The 12,429-nt window shown below is 39.6% G+C and overlaps 1 protein-coding gene and 1 long non-coding RNA gene across 9 annotated transcripts in view; one reads left to right on the plus strand and one right to left on the minus strand.

The window, feature by feature from the left end:
* SYN3 (synapsin III) overlaps positions 1-12,429 on the plus strand; it is a 453,214-nt gene that overhangs the window by 26,507 nt on the left and 414,278 nt on the right. For all 4 annotated transcript variants that reach the window (XM_077914724.1, XM_077914725.1, XM_077914727.1 and 1 more), the window contains one exon: positions 9,092-9,552. In XM_077914724.1, the coding sequence (XP_077770850.1) occupies positions 9,242-9,552 (311 nt within the window). In that variant the 5' untranslated portion in view covers positions 9,092-9,241. The remainder of the gene's footprint in view (positions 1-9,091; positions 9,553-12,429) is intronic.
* LOC144323830 (uncharacterized) overlaps positions 1-12,429 on the minus strand; it is a 65,923-nt gene that overhangs the window by 3,519 nt on the left and 49,975 nt on the right. For 2 of the 5 annotated variants that reach the window (XR_013389175.1, XR_013389173.1), the window contains exons 2-5: positions 9,701-9,771; positions 9,451-9,580; positions 8,420-8,517; positions 8,215-8,320 (exon numbers count right to left, since the gene is read on the minus strand). This is a non-coding gene — a long non-coding RNA (uncharacterized LOC144323830). The remainder of the gene's footprint in view (positions 1-8,214; positions 8,321-8,419; positions 8,518-9,450; positions 9,581-9,700; positions 9,772-12,429) is intronic. The other 3 variants (XR_013389172.1, XR_013389171.1, XR_013389174.1) reach the window with 2 other exon arrangements.

Genomic DNA, 12,429 nt, shown 5'->3' on the forward strand with positions numbered 1-12,429 from the left:
CCAGGCCTCAAATGTTCTTTAGCTAATGTCCCATTGTAAGAGATCCAGGTAATAGCCCCTGAAATATTATGCAATTGACATTTGCAGAGCACTTTAAAGATTAAAAAGCAATTCCATGTGGGTCGATGGAAATATTCTGTACCCTGGTTGTGGTGGTGGTTACATAAATGAGTTAAAATTCATAGAACTCTACACCCAAAAAGTCTATTTTACTCTATGTTAGCTTATAAAATAAATATTTTGAAAAGCAACTTAATACACTTTATTTTGTCTGCTCAGAGACCTGTGAAGTAGGAAGGATAAGGATTAGTATCCCTGCTTTGCAGATCAAGAACCTGTGGCCTGGATATTACTTAGTTGCAAGAGGCAGAGTTGGGTCTCAAAGTCAGATCCTTTCCAAAGCCAGTTCTTATGTAAATACTGCAGTCTCTGCCACTTTGTCTCCCACACTAGTGCTGACCATACTGTTTAGACCTTCAGGCAATGGGACATGCACAATGTTAAAAAACAATCAGAATAATAACAGCAGCTAACACAGATTGCTCATCATATGCCAGCATTATTCTAGATGTATGTAAAGTCACTTAATGCTCACAAGCATCCTGTAACGTAGATACTATTAGACTATCCCCACCTTGCAGGTGAGAAAACTGAGGCACAGAGAGGTTAAGAAGTTTACCTGAGGCCATGTAGGTACTAGATTGCAGAACTGAGATTAGAACACAGGTCCTGTGGCTCCAGGGTCTGTGAGCATAACCTTCAGGCTTGCTCCCTCTGTCCTGCAATGTCCAGCCCCAGAATGGTGAGGCAACGATAGTCTTTAGCCTGATCTTGGTAGAGGTCTTGCACTTAAGAACACCCCCTTTTTTTATCAGAAAGGCATTATATTCTTTTTAGTTTAAGGTTCATGACAAATTAAGGGGAAAGTAGAGATTTCCCATGTATCACCTAACTCACACACAAGTGTAGACTTTCCCACTATCAACTTCCCCACCTGAGGGTACATTTGTTACAATTGTTGAATGTACACTGACACATCATAATCACCCAAAGTCTGTAGTTCACTTTGTGGTTCACTCTTGGTGTTGTATATTCTATAGGTTTGGATAAATGTATAGTAATGTGTATCCATCAGTATGGTGTATGCTACAGAATATTTCTGCTCTCCTAAAACTCTAGGTGCTCTGCCTATTCAGTACCCACCCTTGCCCCAGCAACTCCAGGCAACCACTGATCATTTTACTGTCTTTGTAATTTTGCCTGTTCTAGAATGTGATATAATTGGGATTACAATTATACCATATGTAGCATTTCAGACTTGCTTCTTTCACTTAGTAATGCACATGTAAGGATCTCTGTGTCTTCGCATGGCTTGACAGCTCATTTCTTTTTTCCTACTGAATAATATTCCATTTTCTGGATTACCACATTTTATTTATTCATTCACTACTGAAGGACATCTTGGTTGCTTTTAAGTTTTGGCAACTATGAGTAAACCTGCTAATATAAACATCACTGGTGGGTTTTTGCATGGTCGCAAGTTTTCAGCTCCATTGGGTAAATACCAAGGAGCATAACTGCTGGATAATAAGAGTATGTTTAGTTTTTACAAGAAACCACCAAACTGTCTTCCAAAGTGGCTTTACCATTTTGCATTCCCATTAGCCACATCTTACCCACATTTAGTGTTGTCATTGTTCCATTCTAATAGGTAGTATCTTGTTTTAATTTGTATTTTCCTGATGACATTCAAGGTGGAACATCTTTTCATAGATCTTATCTTCTGCCTTTTACTGTCTTTGGCCCATTTTTAAATTTATCAGCATGTGAACCAAGACTATGGTAGGAGTGATGGAGAGGAGTAGATGATATTAAAGATGTTGGGAGAGACAGCAGTGACAGGGCCTGGTGACTGAGTGGCTGAAATGGTGAGGGTCAAGGAGTGACTATGAGAGTCCAGTTTCTGGCCTGAGTGGACAAATAGTGGTACTTCTGGGAAGAAGTGAGGGATGGGGGCCCAAGTGCAGAAACTCATTTGAGGTTGAGCAAGGAAGTGAATCTGCAGTGTCTGTGAGCCATCTGAGCACAGGTGTTCACTCTCCTATCCAGGCTTATCAGTTGCTCATCTTTTCCCAAAGTAGCCAGTGTTACTTGTGAGGCAGCTCTTATTCTAATGGAGTCTTTTTCACTTTTAAAAAAGATTTTATGTATGTATGTATGTATGTACGAGCATTGAAGGGTGGGGGCAGAGGGAGATGGAGAGAATCTCAAGCAGACTGCCTGCTGAGTGGGGGGGGGGGGGCTGATGCAGGGCTCAGTCTCACAACCTAGATAGAGATCATGACTCAAGCAGAAATCAAGAGTCCAGTGCTTAAACGAGCCACCCTGGCGCCCTGTCTTTCCTACTTCCATGCAAAACTTGTGTCCCTATGATTTACATTTTTCTTCTTTGTTGTGGCTCAACCGACAGTTCTGAGAAGTACCTTATTTTTACTCTTCCCAGTAAAGTCTTCCTTCCTGCCACAGCCCCCAAGAAGGAAGCTTGCGAAAGTTATTTTCTGCAAGTGTTTTTTTTTTTTTTTTTCATTTTTCCTTTCTGGTGTGGCCACTCCTGCCCTCTAGTGGCCACTTGTGGGGCAGCATGGGGCTGTGTACTCCCCCTGGCTTACACCATTCTGTCCCAGAGAGATTTCCTACCCTTCTTTTCCTCCTAGAATCCTTCTCATCCCCACCTTGTCTCACTATCAGATTACATTTGACACTGAAGAGATATTCAGTGTCCAATGGCACAAGAAATGAGTGACCCACAGAATAGGAAAACACATTGCAAACCGCATAATCCAACTCGCTTCTTTCACACCCAAGGACCCCAATAATGGCAACAGCCTCCTAACTGGTCTGGCTGCTTCTATTCACACCCTCTACAGTCTGTTTTCCACTCCGTAGCTAGGTTGACTAGTCCATGTCTCTCTCTTGCTTACTTTTGCACTTGAATTAAAATAGAAATTATCATAAGTATGGCCCTTCATGATGTTGTCCCACTACTTCTCTAAACATTTTCTTAGAAAAATCTCCTTCTTGTTTCCTGATTGGGCTGCCCTTCCTTCTATTCTTCAAATGTACCTAGCTCTTTCCTACTTTTGGTCCTTTGCATATGTACTTCTCTTTCACCTTATCTTTCACAACTTAGCTGAAAGGTCATCTCCTCAGAGAAGCCTCCCCTGGCCCAACACCACTTAATCTTTATAAAAGCACTCTATATTCCTTACTAGCACTTGCTGCAATCGAGGAATATTTGTTCACTTTTTTTTTTAAGATTTTATATATTTATTCATGAGAGACAGAGAGAGAGAGAGAGAGAGAGAGAGGCAGAGACATCGGCAGAGGGAGAAGCAGGCACCATGCAGGAATCCTGATGTGGGACTTGATCCCAGCATCGGGGATCACGCCCTGAGCCAAAGGCAGACACGCTCAACCGCTGGCCACCCAGGTACAGGATGAGCCTTTGACTAACACTGGAGTTGGTCAAAGGATAATGAGGTGATTTGTCTGCAGGTGTGGAATTCAGTGTAAGATTGACCAGAGTTCCCAAAGAAGGGGTTGTTAAATAATCTCTAAGTCCAGTCAATTCTAGTATTTTATTAACTTTTCTATCCAGTAGATTAAAAATGGAAGAGGTCCAGATTGAATAATGACTCAGTAGCTCATGTTGGACTAATCCTTGCATAGTTGATAATTATAAACTTTGGGTACAGTATTTGGGATCCCTGGGTGGCGCAGCGGTTTGGTGCCTGCCTTTGGCCCAAGGCGCGATCCTGGAGACCCGGGATCGAATCCCACGTCGGGCTCCCTGTGCATGGAGCCTGCTTCTCCCTCTGCCTGTGTCTCTGCCTCTCTCTCTCTCTGTGTGACTATCATAAAAAACAAAAACAAAAAACAAAACAAACAAACAAAAAACTTTGGGTACAGTATTTAAAAGACACCATCTGAGGTTCCTGGAGAGAAACAAAAGTAGGTAGAATCTGGAGAAGATATGACCCTTGAAAGAAGAGAATCACACCCGCTAAGTGAGATCTACATTTATGTGCCTCTTTTCTTAAAGCATTCCCCAGTTCACATGGCATGGAGCAGCTAAACCAAAGCAGAAAGCTGCAGTTGTATTGGTTTGACAGGTTAGCAGAGTATAGGCTAAGGAAGTAGCTGGAAAATGAGGAAAGCTAAAAAGATGCCCAGCTCCATCAGTAAGTCTGACTGATGCCTCCTTTAAAACTGTATTGCAGTTCAACTCATTTCTGTTTTTCATACTTTCCCACATTTGCTAATCTTGGGAGCACTCTCCAATAAACTTCTCGCTTGCAAATCACCATAGCAGAGTTGGCTTCCTGGCTGAGGAAACTGACTTGCAGCAATCCAATTGATATTTATGGAACATTACACTGAACAACTGTAGACTACCCATTCTATTCAAATGCAAATGGAACATTCATTAAGATAGAGCCTACTGAGCCTACATGAGTTTCAATGAATGTCAGAGATGTCAAAAGTTTAGAACCTTATAGATTATGTTCCTTGCTCACAAGTGAATCATATTAAAAATAATAAATTATCTGAAAGAGTGGTGGAATTTGAAAATGAAACATGTTTAAATAATACATGAGTCAAAAAAGAATCACAAAGAAATTAAGAATAATTTGAATTCAACAGTAATGAAAGTTATGAAATGCCAAGTTTCTGAGATGTAGCTAAAGCAATGTGTAGAGGGAAATGCATTGCTTTAAATGCTTATATTAAAAAAGATAAAAGGTTTAAAATTAATGGTTTATATTTCTATTTTAAGAATCTAGGAAAAAAATCAAACTCTTAAATCCAAAGGAAGGAGAAGAAAGGAAGTAATAAAGAGCAGAAATGAAATACAAAACAAACAATGGAGAATATTGGAAAAGCTGCAAATTGATTCTTTAAAAGATTAACAAAATTTGTAAATTCCTAGCAACACAAATTAATCCAAAAGAGAGAAACAACAAATTTCTCCTATCAAGAATATCAGGGAAAATATCCTACAGGGAAAAGGATCCTCCAGAAAATGAAAACATAATAAAAAAATTTATGAATAAGCTTATGCCAGTAGATTTCAACAACTAAGAATGGACAAATTGCTTGAAATCACATATTGCAAATACTGAAATAAGAAACAGAGAATATGAATAGATTTATAAAACAGATTGAGTTCATTATTAAAAACTTTTCCATGAAGAGAACAGCCCCAGATGGCCTCACTGTTGAATTCTTCCAATAATTTAAGAAAAAAGATAATACCAATATTACATAAACTTGTTCAGAAAATAGAAAAGGCAGGAACACTTCCCAGCATATTTTGTGAGCTCAACATTACCCTGGTACCAAAATCTAGCAAAGATATTACCAGAAAAAGAAATTATAGACCAGTACTTTTCATGAACACGGATGCAAAAATCCTCAACAAAATATTATCAGATTGAATCCAGCAATATATAAAGCTGGTAATTAACTATAACCAAGTGGATTTATCTCAGGAATGCAAGTTTGGTTAAACATTGGAAAATCGATCAGTTGATTCACCACATTAAGCAAATAAGTGATTTTAAAAACTATAGTCTTCTCAGTTGAAAATCGCTTCGCAAATTCAACATCTGTTTCATGATAAAAACTCTCAGGCAACTAAGACTATTAAGGAACTATCTTTGATAAAGTGCATTTACAAAAATCTACAGCTAACATCTTAGTAATGTGAATTAGTGAACATTTTCCCCCTAAGATTAGGAAAAGGTAGGTGCCTACTTTCATCATTTCCATTCAGTAGTGGGATACTAGACACTGTAATGAAAGAGGTGAGGAAAGGAAAGGCTTTAAGGTTGGAAAAGGAGATGTAGAGACGCCTGGGTGGCTCAACAGTTGAGTGTCTGCCTTTGGCTCAGGGCGTGATCCTGGAGTCCTGGGATCAAGTCCCACATCGGGCTCCCTGCTTGGAGCCTGCTTCTCCGTCTGCCTATGTCTGTGCCTCTCTCTCTCTGTCTCTCATGAATAAATAAATAAAATATTTAAAAAAAAAAAGGAAAAGAAGAAGTAAAGATGTCTCTATTTGTAGATGACATGATTGCTTAAGTAGAAAATTTTAGGAAATGTATAAACAACCACTAGAAACAATAATTGAATTTATCACATCAACATATTGACAACAATTGGCAAATATATGATACTAGCAGAAAACAAATGGAAATTGAAGCTTAAGGAACAGAGTCTTAAAATGCCACCCCCCAAAAAAAACCCAGAAGAAATATTAGGAATCAGTTTAACAAAATACGTGCAACACTTCTATATTGAAAATTACAAAACATTTCGGAGAGAAACTAAAGAAGATTTAGTAAGTAGAGTGCTCTATCATGTTCATAAAATAAAACATCCAGTAGCGTTGAGATCTTATTTCTACCCAAACTGAGCCGTGGATTCTGTATAATCCCAAACCATATCCCAACAGACTTACATACAAGTTGATTTTAAAATGCATATGAATATAGGACCTAGAATACTCTAAACAATCTTGAGAAAGAAAATCTAAGTTGGAGGACTCATTTTGTCTGATTTTAGGCCTTTAAAGCCGCAAAGCCATAGTAATCAAGGCTGTGTAAGGACAAACAGATCAATGGAGTATAATAGAGTGCAGAAATAGACCCATACATACACAATTCATTAGTGCCAAGAAAGCCACCAAAGCAATTCATTGGAGAAAAAATAGTTTCATAAATGGTGCTAGAAAACTGGATAAATGAACCCTACCTCACACCACTCGAAAAATCAAGTTTGGCTGGATTATAGACCTAAACAAAAAAGCTAAAACTATTAAGTTTCTGTAAGAGATTAGAAGACAGTATCATCATGATCTTGGGGTTGGCAAAGATTTTAAAAGCAGATACAGAAAGGTTTAATGATAAGAAAATCTGGACTTCATAGAATTTTAAATTTGTTTAAAACATCTGCAGATAAATGTAACAGATTTCATATATGTACATATAAATATGTATCCCTGACATGTATATGTATATATATTTGTATGTACATATAAAATACTCCTAATCAAATAATCCAAATCAATAATAAAAATATAAACAACCCACATTTTAAAAATGGACCAAAGACTTAAACCGACACTTCACAAAAGAAGATATGTTAATGTTAAGATATGTTAATGTTAATGTTAAACCCATGGAAATTGCTCAACCTTTTTCAGTATCAGAAAAAAGAAATTAAAATACAATTAGATACTATTTTATACCCAAAGGAATGGCTAAGATTAAAGATCGACAGCAACCAAATGTGTTAAGGATGTAAAGCACTGGAACCCTCAAATGAAATATACAAAAGAACACAACCACTATGGGAAAATTTTGGTGGTTTCTTACAAAGGTAAACATATTTCTACCCTATAATCCAATAAATTCATTTCTAGATATTTTCCTGAAGAAAAGTCTCCTTTCACTCTCTCTCACTTTCTCCCTTCTCCCACAAAAATGCTTAAATAACAAATCCCCGTAACAATCATATTCATAATACCCTCAAACTGGAAACATTTCAAATATCCATCAAAAGGAGAGAGTGTAAAAAGTTGGGTTTATTCATCCAGTGAAATGCTACTTGGCGACTGAAAAACAGAATGACTATTGGTATGTGTAGCCTAGATGAGTCTCAAAACCACTCTGTTGAGGGCAGAAAGCCCTTCACAAAAGATTAGTGCATACAATTACCTTTATATGAAGTTTAAGAAGAGGTAAAATTAATATATGGTGACAGACATCAGAAGAGGGTTTGTCTATGAGAACGTGTGGACTGACCAGAAAGGGGCACAAGAGAACTTCCTGAGGCAACATAAGTATAATAAATCTTATACCAGTTACTTGTTCAATACCAGAACTCAAAGAGTTGTACACTTGAGAACTGTGTATCTCAGCAGAAGTAAATTTCACTTCAATAAAACTATAATCTCAAAAAACTAGAAGGGATCTAATTGTATCGTTTAAATAATCATTTTTCTCAGTGGGATATCTGGATCTCAAGTGAATAATCTGTTTTTTCTGAACTTATTTTTTTCCGTCCAGAAAAGTAATATATATTAGTCTGCCCGGGTTGCCATCACAAAATATCACAGACTGTGTGGCTTAAAGAACAAAAATTTATTCTTACACAGTTCTGGAGGCTGGATGTCTGCGATCAGGGTCCCACTATGTTTGGTTTCTGGTGAGGGCCTCTTACTGGCCTGCAGACAGCTTCTTTCTCCCTGTGTCCTCACCTGGTGGAGGGAGAACAAGCTCGTTAGTGTCTCATTTTATAAAGGCCCCAATCCCATCATGAGGGCCTCACCCTCATTACCTTAACTAACTTTTGTTACCTTCCAAAGGCACTATCTCCAGTTACCAGCACACTGGGGATTAGGGCTTCAACATGTTTTGGGGGATGCAGTTCAGTCCACACAGTATACTAGAAAATCTGGAAAATATAGGTAAGTGGAAAGAAAGTAAAAGAAAAAAAGCCATGTCATTGCATTACCAAAATATAATTAGTTATTATTCCAATGTATTTGGTTTTCAGTTATTTTATCCCTTATGTGGTAGTTGTTCTGTCCCAATAAACTTGGAGCGCGAGTTTTTTAATTACAAATGAAAAGTTTTCTGTGGTACTAAAATCTCTTTATATGTACCCCTGTCTAATAGCCACAAAAGTTTTCTACTGCATGACTGTGCTGTAGTTTATTTATTCATTATTTTGTGACTAAAGGTTGGAATTCTTTCCAGTATTTTGCTAGTATCAGTAATGCTATGAAAAACATATTTTGTGCAGGAGGCTTTTTCTATAACTGAGATTCCTTTCTTGGGTAGAATTCCAGAAAATGGAAATTGTAGGTTAAAAGGTTATGCTCTAATTACATGTCGCCAGATTCCTTTCCAAAAGGATGTCCCACTTTATACTGCCCCCAGTAGTGGAGCAGGAAGATGCCATATCTGTTTGCTCTTAAGGGGAGGAGGTCATTTCTACTAATGTGTGTGTTGGGTTGTTTCCACAGGTTAGCAAAGACAGCTGAAGCCAACTTGTGCAGGATTCTCCTGGCTCTTCTGGCTTAAGACCCTACCACCTCCTCTCCTCGGCATCCTGTGTTCTGGGCCTCACCCAGACAAGTCTGAGTAGGAACAAGCCATCTCTTCCATCCATAGCCATGAATTTCCTCCGGCGGCGCCTCTCTGACAGCAGTTTTGTGGCCAACCTGCCTAATGGCTACATGACAGACCTGCAGCGCCCAGACAGCTCCACCAGCTCCCCTGCCTCCCCAGCCATGGAAAGGAGGCACCCCCAGCCCCTGGCGGCCTCCTTCTCCTCTCCAGGATCCAGTCTCTTTAGCTCCTTCTCCAGTGCCATGAAGCAGACCTCACAAGCCCCCGCAGGGCTGATGGAGCCTCCAGGTCCCTCTGCTCCCATTATTCAAAGGCCCAGGATCTTGTTGGTGATCGATGATGCCCACACAGATTGGTAAGCCAAAATCTACAGGTGCTTCCACCTAGGCGCAAGAGAGGAGATGGGGCTTATTTCAATCTTGGAGGGTAGTGGGGGTGGGGAGCTGAGAGGCTTGGTGATATTACAGATAGGCCGGAGGGAAGGAAACTGAAACGATGTTTACCATGTGGCTGCTGTATGCCAGGCACCATGGCACCTTCTTTGTGCTTTACATTTACGGTCCCAATCCTTTACCTGCAAATCCAAAACCCAAAAAGCTCTGACAACTAGAAAATATATTAAAGATTTTATTTATTTATTCATGAGAGACACAGAGAGAGAGGCAGAGACACAGGCGGAGACACAGGCAGAGGGAGAAGCAGACTCCCCTCAGGGAGCCTGATGCAAGACTTGATCCCAGGACCCCAGGATCACACCTTAAGTCGAAGGCAGATGCTCAACCATTGAGCCACCCAGGCATCCCTAGAAAATATTTTATAATCCATTTGGCAGCAAAGCCTGGTCTGAGGGAAAGTGAGACTATAATAGTCTTCATTATACTACTCACTGTGCTTGACCATATGAGCTACTGCAGTCTTGTTTTACATTAGCTATGGGGGTGCTGCCCAGAGCTCATCACAAGTATTACATAATATATGGTATGTGTGCCATATTACCTTCCTAAAAATGGAAAACTTTAAAAATTTGAAATAACTCTGGCAAGTTGCTTACTATCTTTCTGCCTCAGCCATCTTCCATCCATTCAATTAGGTTGCTGTGAGGGTATAAGAAACCAACATAGGCCCATGGTCCTTATCTAACACCCTTAGGACCAGAGTGCCTAATTTTGTATCCCATCTCTTCCATGGACTGGCAGTCTGGCTCCAGAATATATTCTTCTAACACCAAGTATGGGCAGAAATGATGTGCCTTCCAGCCTCTCGTTAGGCATGCTGAGAGATGGTTAGCTTTCCAGAGGCAGAGACTGGGCACGTGTGTCCAAGTCATTGCGGCAGCTCTCCCCCGAGTAGTTATTGAGCACAGCAGAGTACAAGTCACAGTCTTAGGTACTCAGGTAAGTGATGAACAGACCCTGCTTGCGTGGATATCTGGCAGTTGGAGAATAAGGTCCTATACCAAATTTTTGGTAGAGATAGGTGATCAATATTATTATCAGTCCTAGTTGGAGACATAGAACTTGCAGTCCAGGAAATAAGTCCAAATGTGAGACATGGAAGCACTCTCTCCAGGGCATTTCTGATAGTAGACCCCTAAATGGTCATGGGGCCAGAGAGCGAGGTTGTATGCTTGTCTCCAAAGGCTGCCACATCACAGGTTCTCAGTAATTATGTCTTAGGTAAAAAAAATTAATGCATTCGGTTCACTGAGCATGCCAGAGGCTCTGCTATTCCTACATGCATGTGTGTACTCACATTCATTCCTTGAGAAGTTAACTCAGGTTGGGAATGATTGAGCTTGTGCTTTGGAGTGGGAGATATTTATAGTATATAATACATGTTCAGGACAGTCAACATGGAAGCATGTTCAGCAGGTGTAGACAGCAGTCTTTACTTTCCTGCTAAGAAATCAGTTCTCCTTAAGCAAGATGGTCATATGCATGGCCTCTTTTCTGATCCAGTCTACATTGTCTTCAGTGTTGCTTGAAGCCTGTCATTGTGAAGCCTCATTTATCTGTGTCTGTGCTTATGTAAAGCACCATCTTTAGGTTCTGAGTGTAGCGGTTGATTTCTGCAGAGATGTTGCTTCCAGGCATTCTTGCCTATATAATCCTGCTGCCTGTCTGCCCAGTAATGAAGATGCCTGCATGGCCTTTGCAGTCCTCTGTTTCTTTTTAACCCAGTGCTTGACCTTGATTTTGAGCATTCTCTGCTGTGTTATCTTTGGCTTAGTCAGGGTTTGCCATGATATGGTGGTAGTGGTTGGGGGGGGTGTTATTTAAAAACCTGTTTGTCAGGAAAGTTACTTTCCTGTGTGGAGGCTGAGCTGATAAATGACAGCACAGTACAATGGTGAGGAACACAGACTTCAGAGCTAAGCTGTCTGGGTTCAGATCCCATCTCTACCCCATTGTATCTAATTGACCTTTGCAAGTTACTGTACCTAAATGTGAATAAAATAGTACCTACCTTGTAGAGTTAATGTATGTAATTGGGTTAAAATCTGGGTTAATATAAACGTGCTTAGGATGTGTCAAGTAGACAGTAGGTGATACTTAGGTGTGAGTTACTATTGGAGACTATTTGTGACCTTCTTTGCAACATTAATCATCTTGATGACAGCCCCTCATGGGCATGTTTATTTAATCTCTTCATCCCCAATAATGGGCAGAGTGGATTAGGATTTATCCTGTTGTACAGAGTTTTCTATTAATCATTCGGACCTGTTAGCTCCTGAGTGATAAAGTTGGGTCTTATTAATCTGTCCTCCTGATGTCCATGTGGTAAGTAGTATGGTGTAGGGGCACAGTAAATGAGGTTGAAATGCAATGAATGGCCTCACTCAAGTAATATTTATTTATTATTTTAAAAAGTTTTTATTTAAATTCCAGTTAGTTAACATACAGTGTTATATTAGTTTTAGGTGTACAATATAGTGATTTAGTACTTCCATACATCATTCACTGCTCATCACAACAAGTGCACTCCTTAATACCCATCAGCTATTTCACCCATCCAGGTAACATTTAAATTTTGACTTGGATCTTCCATCTCTAATCCACAAGCATGACTAATGGATGAATTACAGGCTGTGCATACTGATGAGTGACATGATTTTGGCCAGAGGAATGTCTCCTGGTGTTTTTCAATCATGCCTTTTATACTTACACTTCAATCAGGTCTCAAAAACAGCAGTCTTTTTCTTGCCCCTCAGTGGGTAAGAACAGGGAGAAGG

This window comes from Canis aureus, chromosome 11 (assembly GCF_053574225.1).
Source record: "Canis aureus isolate CA01 chromosome 11, VMU_Caureus_v.1.0, whole genome shotgun sequence".
NCBI classification, from domain to species: Eukaryota; Metazoa; Chordata; class Mammalia; order Carnivora; family Canidae; genus Canis; species Canis aureus.